General features: G+C 47.5%; 1 protein-coding gene and 2 long non-coding RNA genes across 3 annotated transcripts; 1 reads left to right on the top strand and 2 right to left on the bottom strand.

The window, feature by feature from the left end:
- Window positions 1-5,343: 5,343 nt before the first annotated feature.
- LOC127689016 (uncharacterized) lies at window positions 5,344-5,703 on the bottom strand. The gene is made up of 3 exons (XR_007978819.1): window positions 5,610-5,703; window positions 5,455-5,558; window positions 5,344-5,403 (listed from the first exon to the last, which is right to left on the bottom strand). It is a non-coding gene; the product is annotated as an uncharacterized LOC127689016 (long non-coding RNA).
- Window positions 5,704-5,867: 164 nt separating this feature from the next.
- Window positions 5,868-7,431, top strand: LOC127689015 (uncharacterized). The gene is made up of 3 exons (XR_007978818.1): window positions 5,868-6,284; window positions 6,487-6,639; window positions 7,172-7,431. It is a non-coding gene; the product is annotated as an uncharacterized LOC127689015 (long non-coding RNA).
- A 79-nt stretch (window positions 7,432-7,510) lies between these two features.
- Commd4 (COMM domain containing 4) lies at window positions 7,511-10,761 on the bottom strand. Its single transcript, XM_052188255.1, has 8 exons — window positions 10,671-10,761; window positions 9,479-9,550; window positions 9,188-9,253; window positions 8,954-8,993; window positions 8,603-8,722; window positions 8,338-8,418; window positions 7,850-8,026; window positions 7,511-7,753 (listed from the first exon to the last, which is right to left on the bottom strand). Exons 1-8 carry the CDS (start codon window positions 10,671-10,673, stop codon window positions 7,713-7,715), a joined length of 600 nt encoding a protein of 199 aa, XP_052044215.1. The 5' UTR covers window positions 10,674-10,761; the 3' UTR covers window positions 7,511-7,712.
- Between the last annotated feature and the right edge of the window lie 9,003 nt (window positions 10,762-19,764).

Genomic DNA, 19,764 nt, shown 5'->3' with positions numbered 1-19,764 from the left:
GGTGTGTGCTGTCACCACTGACAAAACCTGGTAATTACACAGCTGCTCCCCACACTCAGGAGATGACACCCAAGAAAACACACTCACAGCAGCCATAAAGAAGAGACCATCTCAATGTGGATACATAGTTTTAAAACATGGCATATCTCCTGGGGCTGGTGTGATAGCACCGTGGTTAAGGCACTCACTGCTCTTCTCCTACTGTGACAAGCAGAGTGGGCTTAATGCTTTTCTCTTCTTGGCATGGAAAAGTACCTTTTCTTCTTCTGAAGGACTTGTCATCTCTGATGCTTACTGCCTCTGCCTGCCAACCTAGCCCTAATCCTGGAAGCTTCTAGTTGTCATACAATCTAATCTAGGCCTAGAATGTTTTCAGCCTCTGTGACTGACTGCTGAATGAACTCACCCTTTCTAGTTCTTTCTGATCTCTGGTTAGCTGGTTCAACTCACCTGTTCTGGCTCAAAGTCCTCTCCAAGCTGACTGATTCAATCTGGCTTCTCTCAGTTTCTCACTGAACTGCTCTGCTTGGCCTCAAAGTAACTAGGGCAGTCTGTTCTAATCTTCTGACTCCTTCTCATTCTCTGGCTCATTCTGTCTTCATATATATCTAGTTTGTTTTCTCTCTGCAACCTGACTCTCTCTGTACAACTGTTTCATGAAACTAACTGCCTCTTAAGTAGCTTCCCTTCTCCTCTTCTTCCTCTTTCTTCTCATGAGAGTTGGACATGTCCTTTCCTGTCAAATCTTCCTCTGATTCGTCACTTTGTCTGCCACTCAATTAGACATCTTTTCAAACATGAGTGCTTCCTTTTACAAACTAATTTTGCTTTTATTGTTTGGGATTAAAGATGTGTACTAAGGGTGAGTCTGTATTCCAGCAATTAAAGGTTTGTACTAAGGACTGAGCCACACTACAATTAGACACAGGTTTTTTTCAGTAAATAACACAATCTCCGGGTTCACAGTGTGGTCAGATATCCTGCAGCAATGGCATAAGACCCTGACAAGCTGGTTTCCAGCACACACACACACACACACACACACACACACACACACACACACACACGTGGCAGCTCACAACCGTAGCTCCAAGGGGATCTGAGACTTCTGGTCTGATCAGGTGGCTGTGCTCACATGTTCAAGCATGAACTAGCAAGTTCACACACACATGGGGTAGGGAGGGAGATGATAAAAATAAGTCACACAGCACGTGGGATATCGGCAGAGTGGATATTATACCCTGTCTGCCACAGGTAGCAGCATAGGAAATTTCGAGGACATTATGCTAGGTGATAGATCAGCCATAGCAGGAAAGACACTGAGATTCCAGTTATGTGAGAGGTCCACATTAATCAATCACACAGAGTGAGGAGAATGATTGTTGAAGATGGAGGTGGGGGTTGATAGTAGGAATAAAGTTTCGGTTGCCCAAGATGAGTAAGTGTGGCAGGCGACCTGTAGCTAACACCGCTGTACAACGAAGCTTTAATGGGGCGGCTCTCGTGTTGGATTCTTTTTATTATTGTCATGCTGTGTATATGAAAGGGGGAGGGGTATTCGTGTGCCACAGTGCACACATGGAAGGCAGGAGTCAGGTCTCTCCTGCCAGTTGAGGCAGGCCGCTCTTGTTTATGCTGCTGAACTGTACTCCAGGCTAGCGGGCTCCAGAGCTTCTGGACAATTCTCCTGCCCGCACCTGCCATCTCCATCTTCATCTCGATTTAAGAGTGAGTGCTGAGGTTACAGATGCTTGCTTCTGCATTCTGCCTTTTTTGTTTGCTTTGTTTTTTGTTTTTTTGTTTTTTTGTTTTTTTTTTTAACGTGGGATTCCAGGATCAGAAAGCAAGTGCCTTTCCCCCTGAGTCATCTTGCTGGCCCATGCTCACTGTTCTTGTCACAAGTCAGGGAATATATTTTATCTTCTTCTCCCAAATTTGCCCATGCAGTTATTCTTAGTAGCCCATTCTTCTTCCTTTTTTTAAAAAAAGATTTATTTATTATATGTAAGTGTAGCTATCTTCACTTGAAATTCAAATATTCCCTCGTGTAGACGAGCCACTTTGTTTATGCAGTTTCCGCTTGGAGGACATCTGGGTATACGTGGGATTGTTTCTCCACCACCATGCAAATATCCACTTTCATATCAACATTTAAAATCTTTTTTTTTTTTCTCGAGACAGGGTTTCTCTGTGTAGCCCTGGCTATCCTGGAACTCACTCTGGAGACCAGGCTGGCCTTGAACTCAGAAATCCACCCAGAGTGCCTCCCAGAGTGCTGGGATTACAGGTGTGCGCCACCACCGCCCAACTAAAATCTTTTTTTAAATCACAGGGTCTCACTATGTAGCCCTGGCTTTCCTGTGAACTGGCTCTGTAGATTAGGCTGGCTTCGAACTCACAGAGAGCCACCTGTCTCTGCCTCAGCAGTGCTGGGCTTGATGGACTGGACCACCACACCCAGCTTAGCTTCTTCTTCCTTTTCTTTGGGTTCTCCAGACAGGGTTTCTCTGCCTTATCCCTGGCTGTTCTGGAACTCGCTCTGTAGACCAGGCTGGCCTCAATTCATAGAGATCCGCCTGCCTCTGCCTCCCGAGTGCTAAGAGTAAAGGTGTGTGCCTCTGCTGCCTGGCTTCCCAGCTTAACATTTTAAAGTTGCTCTTTACCGTGTGGGGGTGGGGCTCACCTGTGCCCTGGAGCGTGTATCTGTGAGGGTTAGATGACAACTGACCTGACTTTCTGAAGTTCATGCTTCCTTTTACTGTGTAGACCTCAGAGATTAAACCCGGGTCACAAGGCTTGGGGGCAATGATCCTCTGAGCCATCTCATAGGAACCCCTAATTAACATTTCATCCAAAAGTTCTAACCTTTGATGATTTGCCACAATCAACAGTTTTTTGTTTTTTTGTTTTTTAAATTTGTGTCAAGGATTGAACCCAGGGCATTGTGAACTCTGGGCAAACTCTCTACCTCTGAGCTAAATCACCAACCTTTAAAAACAAGATTTAAGACAATAGTTTTAGTAAGTTGTGAAAACTTCTGCCATCCTCCTGTCTCAGTCTCCCAAGTACTGAGATTAGGGAATGTGAACCACTTGCCTGACTAAAAGGCTACAGAGAGGTTTATTGAGAAATCAGAGCCCCGTAGCCTTCTCTTCTTTGTTCTGGAGGCTGTAGCCATTTTGGGCAAATTCTGCTTAGTGAGTTCATTAAGTAGCCTCCCCAGGAAGACCCTATGACCATGCCCAAAATCCTGTTTCAGCGTCTGGGGCAGCTGGGATGATCGGTTTGTACAGTGGGCCTAGCTCCCCCTTCGGATCTGGTTAGCAGTTATGGAATGCTGACCCCCCCCCCTCCTCCTACTCCTTTTTTGATGTCTCCTGTATCTTATTTGCTTGTATAGCAAAGCAGGACTGGGACCCTAATCCTCTGCCTTCATTTCCCAAGTGCTGGGATTACACAGGTGTACACCACTGTGTCTGGCTGTATTCTATCAATACTTATATAGCAACTATTCGCAATTTCTGTAAAAATGAGTTTCACCGTACTGCCTACGATTTTGTTTTTGTTTTGGTGGAGGGTGGGGTGAATGGTGATGTCCCTCTTTATGTAGTCCTGGCTGTCCTGGGACTTATTGTGTAAATCAGGATGACCTTCCTGCCTCTGCTTCCGGAGTGCTGAGATTAAAGTTGTGATCCACCAATACTAAGATTGCTTTTTTTTTTTTTAAAAAAAAAAAAGGGAGTTCATGGCCAGGTCTATATTATGTTTGCTTGCTTTTTTTAAAAAAAAAGATTTATTATTATTTTATGTATATGAGCACACTCATGTATATGAGCTACTTTTATGTAGCTGTCTTCAGACACACCAGAAGAGGACATCAGATCCCATTCCACATAGTTGTGAGCCACCATGTGGTTGCTGGGCTCAAGACCTCTGAAAGAGCAGTCAGTGTTTTTAACTGCTGAGCCATCCTTCCAGCCCCCCCCCCCCTTTTTTAAAGATTTTATTTATTTTATATATATGATGAGTACACTGTATCTTCCGACACACCAGATGGCCGTGAGCCACCACGTGGCTGCGGGGAACTGAACTCAGGACCTGTGGAGGAGCATTCAGTGCTCTTAACCATCTTTCCGTCCCCATGTTTGCTTTCATGATTTGTAGAATCTTTGATAGAAATGCTATATGTTATGTTACTTTGTGGTTAGAAAAATCTGTCTGCAGAGATACCATCTCTACTTGTACAAAAAAAAGTATATTAAAAAACAAGTGCTGCGTTTAAAGGCCTGGACCACCACTTTGTACTTGGGAGTATTAAAGTGTAGAGGGCTCGCTGCTGCGTCTCGACGAATCCAACACCTTTAGAAGCATCGCAACTGGGAGTGCTGAGAAGCAGAAGCAACTGAGGCCAGCATGGCCCTTATGGCCAGGTCCAGGCGATGGGGTTACACAGTGAGCCCTAGTTCCAAAGAAACCAAAGCAAACACCACTGCAGTCCTTACCCCACAGGCAGCTATCGGAAGAGCATTCAGCACCAGGGCTTCAGAAACCTAGGAATGCAATTCCTATCCTCACAAAGCTCAGGGTGGCACCAGGCATGCTGGTTATGCTTGCCTAAGTTAATCCCAATCTGCATCCCAAGACAAAGGACCAAATGAAGTAAGCATGGGCTATCATGAGTTCCTGGCCAGCCTGGGCTGCGTAGACCCTGACGCAAATGAAAGCAAAGTCAGCCCAACAGCTTAGGCTGGTCAAAAGGACAGATGAATAACAAAACTCCAATGTACTGTCCCAAGAGCAAAAGCAGTGGCACCCAGGACCCTGTGAGGACACAGGAGATGCTGCCTGGGGGAAGCTGTGTGGACATTTCTGGTTTTTTTTTTTTTTCATGGCATTTTTTCCCTTAACTTAAAAAAAAAAGAAAGAAAAAAAGAAAAAGAAAAAGACAATGTCTCACTCTATAGCCTGGCTGGGAATACACAAGTCAGGCTCCTGAATATTGTTAGGGTTACAGGTGTGAGGTGCAACCTCCTGCCTCAGTCCTTCGCTTATTCTGATGCTCAAATTATCTCCTCTTGGATAGTGAGACTGGTTGGGTTCTTCTGACAGCTTCCTCACACTGCGAGATGCTCCAGACTCTCCCTGCCCTGACTCAACAGTGAGCCTTTTTGCAAGGAGCCACTGGCTAGTCTGCTCCCATCTTGGGAGAAGACAGGCTTAGTTCAGGCTGCTGCAACAAAACACCCGACGCAATAGACACATTTCTCAATTCTGGAGTTCAGGAGGTCAAACATGCAGGTGCAGGCACGTTCTGTTCCCTGGGAGGGGGTTTCCTGGTTTGGAAGCACCACCTATTCTCTGTACATAGTCCTCCTACATGCATGTACAGAGGGGCAGCACCACCTATTCTCTGTACATAGTCCTCCTACATGCATGTACAGAGGGCAGCACCACCTATTCTCTGTACATAGTCCTCCTACATGCATGTACAGAGGGGCAGCACCACCTATTCTCTGTACATAGTCCTCCTACATGCATGTACAGAGGGGCAGCACCACCTATTCTCTGTACATAGTCCTCCTACATGCATGTACAGAGGGCAGCACCACCTATTCTCTGTACATAGTCCTCCTACATGCATGTACAGAGGGGCAGCACCACCTATTCTCTGTACATAGTCCTCCTACATGCATGTACAGAGGGCAGCACCACCTATTCTCTGTACATAGTCCTCCTACATGCATGTACAGAGGGCAGCACCACCTATTCTCTGTACATAGTCCTCCTACATGCATGTATAGAGGGCAGCACCACCTATTCTCTGTACATAGTCCTCCTACATGCATGTACAGAGGGCAGTACCACCTATTCTCTGTACATAGTCCTCCTACATGCATGTACAGAGGGCAGCACCACCTATTCTCTGTACATAGTCCTCCTACATGCATGTACAGAGGGCAGCACCACCTATTCTCTGTACATAGTCCTCCTACATGCATGTACAGAGGGCAGCTTCAGAACGTGTTGCTGTTATGGTTTGTATGTGCTTGGCCCAGGGAGTGGCACTATTAGCTGTGGCCCTGTTGGAGTAGGTGTGGCCCTGTTGGAATAGGTGTGCCACTGTGAGTGTGGGCTATAAGACCCTCATCCTAGCTGCCTGGAAGCAAGTATTCTGCTAACAGCCTTCAGATGAAGATGTAGAACTCTCAGCTCCTTCTGCACCATGCCTACCTGGATGCTGCCATGTTCCCGAATTGATGATAATGGACCGAACCTCTGAACCTGTAAGCCAACCCAATTAAATGTTATCTTTATAAAACTTGCCTTGTTCATGGTGTCTGTGCACCGCAATAAAACCCTAAGACAGTTGGGGAATGTGACTATTCAGTTTGAAGCACCAAACCTGTTGCTAACAAAGAGTTCAGGCCTGGACTCTTCTCTTCTTAGCAAGGATAGCAAGGAAATGCTTTCTTTTCTCTGCCTTAGGCACAGGCATCAGTGTCACTAGCTTGCTGCAAGCCTACAGACAGGACTGCACAGAAAGGGCAGAGCCAAGAGGATCACGAGGCAGAGCCAGCACCCCAGCTCGCCTATCTAGAGACACACTGCTCCTTCTGGTCCTGTCTCAGTGTTGAGCAAGTAAGTGATGGGCAGCTGGTCAGAATGGCACCTGCTCTCTCTTTCCTGGGCTGGGGCTGTAGCTCAGGTTGGTAAAGTGCTTGCCTGACATGCATGGAGTCCTGGGTTTGTTCCAGCACCATATAAATCAGGCATGGTGTTTGTGGTAGTTTGAATAGGTATGCCCCTCCCACACCCATAGACTCATTTGTTTGAATGCTTGGCCCGTATGGAGTGGCACTATTAGGAGGTGTGGCCTTGTTGGAGGAAGTGTGTCACTGCAAAGTGTGCTTTAAGATCTGATATGTTCAAGTTGTGTCTAGTGTGACACATGGTCTCTTTCTGCTGCCCACACAAGCCATGGCCTGAGCTTTCTTTTCTCTGAGGTTCATAGTAGATAGTCTCATACCTGTCCTACAACAGGCCTGGCTTGGAAGGAAAGAGCTTTGTAGGTCACACAACCTTGAAGGTTATGAGCTGAGCCCCATTGTGGATTGAGATGGAGAACTTCGTGGCCTGCCTGGTGGTTAACTGCCTAACTTCTTGCCCACAGTGAACAGGCTGGTCAGCGTAGAACTCTTGGCTTCTTCAGCACCGCGTCTGCCTGCACACTGCCATGCTTCCTGCCATGATGATAATGGACTAGGCCTCTGAAACTGTGAGCCAGCCCCAGTTAAATGTTCTCCTTTATAAGCTGCCATGGTCATGGTGTCTCTTCACAGCAATGGAAACCCTAACCAAGTCAGTGGTGCATGATTATAATCTCAGGACTCAAGATGTAAAGGCTGGAGGATTAAAATTTCAACTAGACACCAAGTCGGAGTCCATCTTGGCATCTGGACTCCTGTCTCAAGCAACAACATCCTCAACAAAAGCACTCAAGACCCATACACACTGCTGTACACTTGTTTATTCTTTTTGCCTGTAAAAATGGTTGACAAGTACTTTCTTTTAAAAGAAAGAAGGCAATTCTGGGGAAGATCCCCAGTAGCCCTACCCAGGACTCAAGAGGCCAGGGCCACCCCTGCAGGAGGAGTGCGGAGGGAGCCACTCAGTGCAGGCAGGGCAGCTCCACAGAGGCGGGAACACCCTTCTCAGCCCAAAGCAGTCATCATGGTCTGGGCTTGCTTCAGTTCTGCAGGGGACAGGAGGGTGCGTGAGCAGTGGTCGGGAGCAGAGGCCAGTCAGCCAGACCCAGGAGGGGCCCCAACCTCTGCAGGCCCAACCTTACCTGCCAGGAGAACCTGGAACTTATCTGCTGAGAGTGACATGGAAATGGGCTGGGCCAGGGTCCCTGGAGCAGACACAACCTGTAGCTGCAGGTGCACCATGGGCTCCTCCACAGAATGAAGCAGGCTGGAGCTCAGGGTGTAGTCCACCCGCCAGCCCACGTTGGCCAGCCTATTCACTGCGGGCAAGAAGAGAGGCAGTTAGCCACCAGGCAAGCCACCTCAGTCCACAATGGGGCTCAGCTCATAACCCTTTAAGGCTGTGTGACTTACAAAGCTCTTGCCTTCCAAGCCAGGCCTGTTGTAGAACAGGTACAAGAATATCTACCATGATCCTCAGAGAAAAGAAAGCTCAGGCCATAGTCATGAGATCCTTGGCCAGATCTAAACTCCTCATCTGCTCTGTGTGTAATTGTGGTTAGGGCTTCCCCAGGAGCCATGGCGTCTGGCTTGCGCGTGCCCAGGCCCTCCAGGCTGTTTTCACACTCACCCCGTAGGCTGCAGACCCGAAGGTGCTCCTGCAGGGGGCTCTGCTTCTCTTCATAACAGCGGCACAGGCTGGTGGCATGCTCTGCAGGCAGATGGAGCTCTGAGAGGACTCTGCTGAGTGGAGGCTGGCACAGGGCTTAAGGGGTGGGTCTCAGGCTCTAGGGCCCACTGAGGACTGGGACCATTTCAGAACCCACAGGTCTCAGTGTATGTTCCAGGAACCCCTCCCTACCCACTGGTCTCCCTCCTGCCTGTTTGCACTGTACCTTTGGGCAGCCCCAGCTGCTGCAGCTCACTGGACAAGGAATCGCTGTCCACACTGTGCTTGGCTGCGCTGGACAGGATGAAACTGAGCACTGCAACCGTAGCCTTCACGTCTCCAGACTCTAGAGACCCACAGGGGACACAGGGGATGCCACCGTGGCCCCAGCCACCTCCCTGCCCTCATCTCCAGCTTTGGGTCCCAAATCTCCTGAACCCCATCCATGTATTGCTATGGGGCCAGCAGATAGCGGCAGAGGGTGTGGGCAGGGCTGTCCATATGGTTCTTCCCATGCTGTTCGCCACTGAAGCAGGAGGATCACGGAAGACTGTGCTTCCCGGTTCAGGGTACTCACCAAACTTGGCATCAGCAGTAAGCTTCAGGATCTTCTCATACTATGGGGAAAGGAGGTGCTAAGGGGGTACCAGAGCCCTGCCACCAGCCCCTTGCCCCTGGCCCAGATCCTGGGTAAGATGGGCTGGGGCTAGAAAGAAGGAAGGGGCTATCCAAGGGGTTGGGAGGCTGAAGAACAGACTGCTCTGGGCCCCCTAAGGTTATTGGACAGTGGAGTGTTGGCTCCTGTACTCACATCAATCCCCTGCCCCAGAAGCTCCTTTAGCACCTGGCTACACAGCAGCCGCAGCTTCACAGAGGACTGAAAAGGATGTCCCTGTTTCAGCCAGACTGACCTACCTTACCCTTCATTGCTGGGGGACTGGCTGAAGGAGGGCCAGTCACATGACCAAGGCCACAGAGCATGAAGGCCCCTTCCTCAGGGAGACTCCTTCACCACCCCAGCCAACCCCCGGCTCCCAGGCCCAGTCTCCTCCTATCCTCAGGCCTCTCTCCTCCCAACCCTAAGTAAACCGGTACACTTAACAATTTTGGCCAGTGTGCTGATCTCTGCCAGGACCCAGTCGGGACAGTCCAGATCGCCACAGAACCGGAACCTCTGCAAGACAGTAAGGGAGGAAGTCAGGCTGCTGGTAGGGCTGAGGTGTGACCAAGAACAAGTACTCTCTGGTCCCCTGTTCTCCCCTATGTCCAGACTGTTGTGAGTACTCTCTGCCTACACTGCCACCTGACCTCGTTCTGGCTTTTACTCAGCTCAACAGACATCAATCTGTGGCAGTTCGTCCTAAGTGTCTGCCATGCTCCGGCCACAACTACCTGCCTGATGTCACTAGTTACCCCAGCCCCACTCCTGCCCTCACCTTTGCTGGGCCCTTCCTGATCCTAGGTTTTTGCGGGCTTGTTGTTGGCAGTGCTGAGGCTCAGGGTCAGAGCCTCGGGCACATCCATCACTGAGCTGCGGCACCAGTTCTACTTCCCATAATCTCCTCGTTAACAAAGCACTTTGGGCAGCCAGAGGGAATGCTCGCTATTTTGATAATGGCTATCCAAGTCCCAGCAAGACTTAATCTTTGCCTGTCTCGCCTGATCTTCACCAAGCTCTAGCGAGACAGGATGTGCACTCTCAGGATGCCTGGCTCTTTCAGAGGCTGCACGGCTGTTTCTCGTCTGAGGACACTTCCGCTGCCTCTGCTTCTCACACAAACTACCCTTCACGGAGCTGCATCTTCAAGAGTCCTAACACCGCGCTCACGGTTCAGGAGAGCCTCTGCGGTTGGAGAAAGACCTATGGCTGCCAACTCTTGTTTCTAACTTGCCCTCCCCTTTTGCAGCTCAAATCCCGATGCCTGTTTGGGCTGGACACTCAACACGCATCTCCTGAATGAATGGCCGTAGGAATCAGAAAGCTCAACCCAATCCGAAAACCACTTCCTGGCTCTGGAAAGTAAGGAGAGGCTTCCTAGCCAGTCCTAAGCATGTACTCGTCTTGCCACCCAACAGCTGGGAAGTGGGCGACCCTGGGAGGTCCTCCGGGGGGATCCGGGAGGTGGGACCCTCCGGCCCAGGGATGGACGCGGGGAAGCGCGGCTGCGCCTGCGGACTCCGCCGTTCCGCCGCACCCAGGCAGGCGCCAGTGAAGATTGTCTCCTTACGCTCCTAGAGCCACCAAACCCCTTTCTCGTCCGATACCCATCTTCCCATCTTCCCCAATCCCTCACCATGATGTCAGGGGACCTAATCCAGAACTTCTTCCGGCTTGACCCAGGTCAGCTGACTCCACGATCACATGACACCTACTGGTACTGGGAGGGCGGACCGTTATGGAAATCAATTAAGAGTGCGGATTCCTCTACTTCCTGACTCGTTTCTAGGAACAACAGGCTTCTAGCGTTTTACCGGGATTATATAAGCAGAAGGGAAGGAGTGGAAATAATTCCATTAATTACTTGGGCTCCTAATAAGGTAGGAGACCCGACTTGGAAGGCAGGGATTGGGGGAGTGGAGCTTGAAGACACTTAGCAAATGATGTTGACCTCTGACGCCATGTGCACCCAGGGGCATTCACACACACACACACACACACACACACACGCACGCACGCACACGCACACCTATATGCTAAAACAAAAATATATTAATGAAAATAAATAAGACCTTATTAAAAATATGATGCACATGCAAGAAATTATACATAAGGGTGAAGCCAAACGAGTCTCCATGAACTGTACTCCCCCCATGTAACCATATAACCAGATTTAAAAAAAAAAAAACCAGACTGTTACTAGTACCCTCCCTCATATCTCTTTCATGTGTGGCTGTGTTCATTGTGAGTTTCATATCTTGTGACCTAGTCTCTCATATCTACACTTTACACTTCTCCCCAAAATAAAACACAAGCACAAGCACATAACAACAACAACAAAGCATAGAAAACATCTCCTCATGGAAGCTGTAGGGTGTCACAGTGTGTCCCACAGTCTATCCCTCTGGCCACACATTTCCACTTGCAAATGTTCATTGCAATGAGTCACTTGGTCTGGCTTGAGATCTCTGGCTTCTGCGACACTATCAATATTGAGTCCTCATCGGAACTCCTCGCAGGATCCCTGTTGTTGCTCTGTGTCATGGAGATCCTGCAGCTTTGAATCAGTAGGACTGGCCCTTTCGTACATCTCAATCCTTCACAGATGGTGCAGATTCTGGGGTGGGTCAATTCACAGAGCAGGATCTAGGCCTGGGTGGTAGCTGAGCTGGTCAGCATCACCAGATCTGACCCATCAGCATCACCAGATCGAGTTCTCCAGCACTGTTCCAGCTAGGCCACCCAATGCCTCCATCAAAGGAGGCAGGGTCAGCTCTCCTACTCCTATGGAGCCAGCTCATGCACCCATGGTTCTAGAGCCAGCTCCACTGTGCTGCCCAGCTGAGGTGCCTCCTGAGCCAGTGAGGGGCGGGGTCAGCTTACCCACTCTCATGACCTCAGGGTCAGCTCTCCCAACTGCCTCAGGTGATGAGGGTGAGGGCAGAGGGGATGTCCTCTTGTCCCTCACCATGCTCCCCCATCCCAGGCTACTTCACAGAAGATGATTGGCAGGGCCAACTCAATGGTGCCCCTGCCACCATTGTGCTTTGGCTGTGTATTTGATTCACTTTTGTGATAGGACTTTTGGGTGTTTAGCACAAATGGCCATAGCATTTTATGTAACCAGGAAAAATTCCTTGCAGGTTTGCTAACACCAGACATTATTTTTAATTTAAAATAATAATTATCTTATTTACATAGGCATGCATTTCCTGTGTGAGCTTATGTGCCCCATGTGCATGCAGTAGCCCTCGGAGTCCTGAACTGGAATTAGAGGTGTGTGTGAGCCACCTGACGGGGTAGCTGAGAAGGACTTGGATCCTTTGAAAAACTAAGAGGTGTTTTAACCTTGAGCCATCTCTCCAACTCCTATATGGCAATTCTGATGAATAGCAGAGCTGCGGCTTACCTTTCTAGTGTTATTAGGGAAACAGGAGGTAGGGTCCAAAGCCACCCCATAAGTGAGTCCTCATGGCCTGAACCCCCTGAAACATCCTCAAGAACTACAGATTTGTCATTTCATCAGTAGGTTCTTACCTTTTCATCAACTGGGCGTGGCAGGGCCTTTTAATAGGTGTTCTGGTCTCTAGATAAAGATTCTCCTCAGTCTAAGCCTTTGTTTAAGATGCTGGGGCCCACTCAGCATTAGGCTGGAATTACTTGGGCATGGGAGGGCTGTTCGCAGTGGGGGGAGGGAGTGACCTGAACTTTGGGGTCCTGGGCTCTTGACAGCTCCCTTGCCCGCTCTTGTTCCTACTTAGCACCCCTCTAAGGGAGCCTGGGAGCCTGAGGATGGAGCATTGGGTAGAAAGAAACTGATCAAAGCGAGGAGTGTGTTCCTCTGACCCCACTAGTGCCGTGTCCAGGCAGGCAAGATAGTACAGCTCTGGCTCTATTACCACCTTTGCTTCATCCTAAGGTGCAGGGGGTGGGCTGAGTCCCCCCAAACACTGCTATGATGTTTGCTCAGGTAAGAATATTTAACAAGGTTTAGGAAAATGCTTTGGTAGTGCACACCTGTAGTCCCAGCTCTTGCTTGCAGGAAGGAGGAGGAGGATGGGCAGAGTGTCTGAGAGTTGGAGGCCAGTCTGGACTATACGAGACCCTGTCTGAGAAAAGTGAAACTTTTTTGTCCATGACCATAGAGCAGGCACTGAGAAACTTCTCTTACATGGGCTTACTGGCCCCACAAGATAACTAAGGGGGAGATGTCATCCTGGTATCTCTGCCTTCACTTTGGGTCAGTCTTCCTTAGGCATCTTACTGTCTTGTCAGTTTTTATGCATCTTGTTCCAGACCTCTAAAAGGCATCTGCTATTATCAGAATTTTTAGAGTAATTGACTGGGTTTTGGAAGCTCCAACAAGACAGGCTTGGCTACTGGTGTCCAATACACCAACTACAGATATGGTTAATAATGAAAAGCAGAGAAAAGGGAATTGTTCAGTGTGATCACATTGAGAAAGGAACAAACGAAAGGGCTCAGTGGTTCCTCCAGGCCCATCTTCAGGCTTCCTGCTTGGCACCAGGCTCCAGCCTTTACCTTTCTCCCGCATGTTCTTTGGGGGAGATTTTAATTCTTTGTGTTCCTCTGTAGACTAAAGGTTGGAAGGAGAGTCTCAGCTGCCCCTTCCTCTGGATTCTTCTACCCATGCCTACTTACCCCAAAGTTCAGCTCCCTTCCCCTCTCTGCTCACCTGTGTGGGTCAGGGTTGCTGCATCATGGAGAGTGGGCCTTTATACTATGATGGTGTCCCTTGGGACTGTGGGCCTTACACAGTCCTTCTATTTCTGCAGCTTGGTGACTTAGGGGTCCAGCTTGTAGAAGGTGGTTGAAACCTTGCCCAGGCAGAGGTGGCAGAGGCAGGACCAAGAGCCTTGGGGTGGGTACAATGGATGACTCCCTCAGACTGATGTGGGATAGGGTCATTTGGTGGCCAAACTGGACTCATACATGATGATAGCAATGGCTACCTTCCCCACCCCCCCAACCCCCCACCCCCGTCCCCAATTGTCACATGCTCATGTCTTTCTGCCTTATCACCACCAGATGGCAGAAAGAGGCTGAGGTACTGTTTCTTCCCTGTCACTTGGTTGCAGGTAGTATAGGTGGGAAGACAGAATCTCCCTAGATATCTCTCCCTCTCCCTTACCCAGCTTGCTGTGGGATCCCTGTGGGTGCTGAGATGTCCTCCTCTGAGTACCCGCTTCCTACAGAGGGTCAAGATGTTGCCCATTTGGTGCAGTGCCACCTCAGTCAGGTATGGGGGTCCCTGGGATGTGGATCCTCAAAGGCTGGGTGGGTGAGGATTTGGCAGTGACAAACAGAAACAAACACAGAGGTGGGTTGAATCTGAGTGCATTTTGCAGCTCTCAAGTAAGGGTTTTTATACATTAAAAGAAAACAAATATTACAACTCTTAGAAAATGTGAAGCAATCACGAATACCATCATTATCACTTGGCACAGTAAAGCACAAAAATCAAGCAAACATTACAACTCTGAAAGGATGTATTCAGTGGATCACAAACAGAACAGCTAACATCATTCATTATTAATAGAACTCATCCAAGTATTACAACTCTGAAAGGATGTGTTCAGTGGGGCAGTCATCCAAGGCTAGTGGCATATTTCCAAGAGCAGGTTAATAAATGTTTATGGTCAATTATTGTTTAACATCTAATGCCTGACTTTTTATAAATCTTCAATGCATAAATTTAAACTAATTTAATTCTTTCTATTTAAGGCTTTCTTTATGACCACCTCTGATGAGACATGTGTAGTCATATAAAATTTTATTGTTGAGAAAGTTTTTATCTATAATAATTCTTTATATAATTTTGTAAATGATTTATAAAGTAAATCATTGGTTTCCCCGGAGATAAGGTCATGTTAGTGACCCCATCTCAAGGGATGGTTTCTTACCCATTGTTCTCGCTTAAGATCTTGGCCTAAGCTACCAGGAACATGTCACAAATAAGAAAAGGAATAAAAGAAACAAAACAGATAAGTTACCATGAGAACCATGGCTCAATATGTTGCTCTGGGCAAGAGTTTCACAACCTGTTCCAGGAGGCCTCCTTCTTTTGAAGTTTTCACCTCAGTTCGTGGAACTTGTCACACAGATTCTACTGGGGTTGGTGTGGCAGTGTAGCCCTCCCTGGCTGGCCATGCTCTGCTTCTCGAGGCCAAAGGTTTCCTTTTCCTAGGCTGGGCAAGTTTGATCCTGAAGATTACAAACTAAGAATTGAAGACCTCGGGGATTGCTTTCACAGGCTGCTGGAGGCACCTGCTAGAGGACAGAGCGACATCTATGCACGGGACTGTCTGCCTCACCCTGACATGTCTTTCCTGTGCAGAAGCCCAGTTGTTATTAGGCCCAGGGAACTCTGGCAAATCCTGGGGATCTTGTACAAAGTTCCATATCCACTCTTACATCCCTTGGCCCCCCTCCTCACTGACTTCAGTTAGGGAGACTGGGGACAACACCCTTTATACCTTTCATCCTTAGATTCAAGTTGCCCTGGGCCACGCCAAGGCTGGGATAGGCAGATTCATGAGCACTAGGATCTCTGCCTGACCATGCCAAGAACCTGGCTGGACAGGTTGCACTATGAGCCTGATGTGCTCAGAGACACTGAAGCCTGTACTGTCCTGTGGCCTGGAGTCCCTGCCCATCAGCCACATAGATTCCTCTGCCCAGGGTGGACCATGGACTGAGTTCAGGCCTAAGGGTGCTGCTTGAACAAGAGAAGGCAGATGCTTTGAGTAGGGTGCTATATAGGCTTGGGAGGGGCCGCAGGCCTGGCAGAGCTCATGCCAGCTGGGCAGAAAGGAATGGTGCAGGAAGATGTGGCTCAGAGAGGGGTGACCACACCTGGGTCTTGGGTGCCTTATAAGGCAAATAGATGAAGGCTTTGGTGGCATTATGTGAGCCCTGGCAATAAGGAGACTGGGGCAGGAGAGTTGCAGGGAATAACAGACTCTGGTACATAGGGAGACCCTCCCTCAGAAGAACAAACAAACCAGAACCATTTCCCTTTAGTATCCCTCCCCCATCCAGGAAAACAATTGAAAAATAAACAGTATAAATGGGAAGAAAGGAAAAGGGAATGGATTGGGAAGGACAAAGACTAGAGAGAGGTCAGGCAGGAAAGGTTAATTTCCCCTCAGATTGGGACAGGCAGAGTGTCAAAGTGGTGACCCCAATTTTATTACCAAATAATGGCTAGACTAATAATACAGCACAAAAGTTTTGATAAAACCTTTTCAGTAGTACATGTATCTGTTCTGAATAGCATCTTAAAAGACTTAGAGACCAGCAGCATGGCTATGGAGGACAGAGGACAAGGTTTATTGACCTTGTTGATACATGAGAAAGCATGCTTCAAGGAACAACAAACAAAAGAGGATGCATTTTATTCCATGTCAGTAAATTATCTGCAGCAGCCTTTATTTCCCAGTAGGAGACCCATACAGGCTCCTGGATTGTTGGTTCAGTCTCTGTGAGCCCCTATGAGCCCTGCTCAGTTGATATTGTGAGCTGTGTTCTTGTCATGTCCTTGATCCCTCTGCCACCAACAATCTTTTCTTAAGTCATTAGCTTTTTTTTTTCTTTCTTTTTCTTTTTTTTTTTTTTTTAAGATTTCTTTATTATATGTGAGTACACTGTAGCTGTCTTCAGACACACCAGAAGAGGGCATCAGATCTCATTACAGATGGTTGGGAGCCACCATGTGGTTGCTGGGATTTGAACTCAGGACCTTTGGAAGAGCAGTCAGCGCTCTTAACCACTGAGCCATCTCTCCAGCCCTCTTTTTTTTTTTTTTTTTTTGCCAGTCATGTTTGCATCTCTGGACCATCCTCCCTCTGGTTCCTGCCCCTCCAGGATGTGTCAAGTGTGGGCTCCCTCTCCTGCCTGGGGTCTCAAGTTGGACCAGTCATTGGCTGGTTACTCTCACAAGCTCTGCACCACTATTACCCCAGCACATCTTGCAGGCAGGGCAAATTATAGATCAAAGGTTTTGTGTGGGGTCAGTGTCCTAATACCTCCACTAGAATTCTTGTCTGGCTACAGAAGATGGCCGGTTCAGGCTCCATGTCCGGCATCACTAGGAGATCCCCTCCTTGAGCCCTCCTTCTAACTTAGCCTCTCTGGATCTGTGGATTGTAGCATGATTATCCTCGACAACTAATATCCACTTATAAGTGAGTATACACCATGCTTGTCTTTCTGGGTCTGGGTTACCTAACTCAGAATGATTTTTGTTTGTTTGTTTGTTTTAGTTTTATTTATTTGACTGCAGATTTCAAGTTGTCATTTTTTAAATAGCTGATCAATTCCATTGCATAAATATGCCACATTTTCTCTATCCATTCTTCAGTTGAGGGACATCCATGTTGTTTCTAGTCTCTGGCTATTATGAATAAAGCTGCTGCTATCAACATAGTTGAGCAAGAGTTCTTATGGTAGGATGGAGTGTCCTTTGAGTATATGCCCAGGAATGATGTAGCTGGGTGTTGCAGGATATTTGATCACACTGTGAAGCCCGATATTGTATTATTTACTAGAAAAACTTGTTTCTAGTTCTGGAGTGGCTCAGCCCTAGAACACACCTTTAATCCAGGAGCTTTCTGTTTATTGTACACAGGATTAAATAAAGTCAACCATGAGCCAAGAGGCAGAGCAAGCAACCAGTTGACAGGGAGTAAAAATCATAGAGAGTAAGAGGAAGTCATAAAATCGGATAGAGAGATCCACAGGAAGTGGGGAGGGGGGAATTCAGTTTGAAGGTTTTTGAGATGGCGTGGAGAAAGAGAACTTTTCTTTTTTCCTTTTGGGGCTATTATTTGTGGAAGAAGGTCAGCTGGGAACTCTCTCTGCCTCCTTGAGCTAGTAGGCTTTCACCCCAGCAATGGACTTCCAGATCTTTATTGACAAAATCAAACATTTGAGATTTTTTTGTGTGTGTGTGTGTTCAATTCTTTTTTTCTTTTTTTTATTGATATATTTTTATTTACATTTCAAATGATTTCCCCTTTTCTGGGTCCCCACTCCCCACAAGTCCCATAAGCCCTCTTCCCTCCTCCTGTTCCTCCATCTACCCCGTCCCACTTCCCTGTTCTGGAATTCCCCTATACTCTTGCACTGAGTCTTTCCAGAACCAGGGGCCACTCCTCCATTCTTTTTGGACATCATTTAATTTGTGGATTATGTCTTGGGTATTCAAAGTTTCTAGGCTAATATCCACTTATCAGTGAGTGCATACCATGATTGATCTTTTGAGACTGGGTTACCTCACTTAGTATGATGTTCTCCAGCTCCATCCATTTGTCTAAGAATTTCATGAATTAATTGTTTCTAATGGCTGAATAGTACTCCATTGTGTAAATATACTACATTTTTTTGTATCCATTCCTCCGTTGAAGGACACCTAGGTTCTTTCCAGCTTCTGGCTACTACAAATAGGGCTACTGTGAACATAGTGGAGCATGTGTCCTTATTGCATGCTGAAGAATCCTCTGGATATATGCCCAGGAGTGGTATAACAGGGTCCTCAGGAAGTGTCAGGCTCAGTTTTCTGAGGAACTGCCAGACTGATTTCCAAAGTGGTTGCACCATCTTGCAATCCCACCAGCAGTGGAGGACTGTTCCTCTTTCTCCACATCCTCACCAACACCTGCTGTCTCCTGAGTTTAAAAACAACAGCTGAGTCTTGAGGTCGAGGAGGAAATCCTAACCAAAGATGTGGGAGGGTTCCCAGGCAGGTGGTACTTTAATCTGTTCTTTTGACTGGGGTAAGCTGCCTACACTGCAGCCCAGTCAGAATTTTGTGGTTTAAAATGTTCTCTCCAGAGTCATATTTCTTTTGGAAAAATTTAAGAACTTTTGGCTAAGTATATATAAAATGTTGATTGCCTTTTGCTACATATGAATTGAGAATATCCCCAAAGTTATGTTGGATATTTGATCCCTAAACTTATTAGGAGTATAGTATTAAAAGATAGGGTCTGTGGCTGGAGAAATGTCTCAGTGGTTAAGAGCACTGACTGCTCTTCCAAAGATCCTGAGTTCAAATTCCAGCAACCACATGGTGGCTTACAACCAGCTGTAAGGAGATTGGATGTCCCCTTATGTGTTGGAAGATAGCTACAGTGTACTTACATATAAGAAATAAATAAATTTTTTAAAAAAAGATAGGGCCTTAGGAATGTCAATAGGGTTAGATGTGGTCATAAGAGGGCCCCAAGATAGGACTAGTCACTTTGTAGGAAGAGGAAGAAAGAACCAAGCTTGCCTGCTTTCTTAATCTTTCCACGTATGACCTTCTTTCCTGTTATACAACAATGAGAAGGCCCAACCAGATGCCAGATCCTGTACCTGGGACATATAGCCTCTAGGACTGTGTGCCAAAAAGTTTCTGTTTAGCACATCTTAACCATTTTATAATATTTTATCACTGCAAGACAACATTGACTATGATACTGTAGTGGGACTAGGTGTGGGGGAGTGATGGGATAGGTCCAACCATGCTGCTTATTGTTGGGATGTAGACTTTGGGAGTTTGGATAAGAAAGCAGATAAATTTTGTTTTAAAAGATTGATTTATTTATTGTATATATGTGAGTACAGTGTTGCTGTCAGACACACCAGAAGAAGGCTTTGGATCCCATTACAGATGGTCGTGAACCACCATGTGGTTACTGGGAATTGAACTCAGGACCTCTGGA

This window comes from Apodemus sylvaticus, chromosome 7, assembly GCF_947179515.1.
Source record: "Apodemus sylvaticus chromosome 7, mApoSyl1.1, whole genome shotgun sequence".
NCBI lineage: Eukaryota > Metazoa > Chordata > Mammalia > Rodentia > Muridae > Apodemus > Apodemus sylvaticus.
Note: the sequence above shows the minus strand (reverse complement) of the source record. Positions and strands in the feature narration are given on the sequence as shown.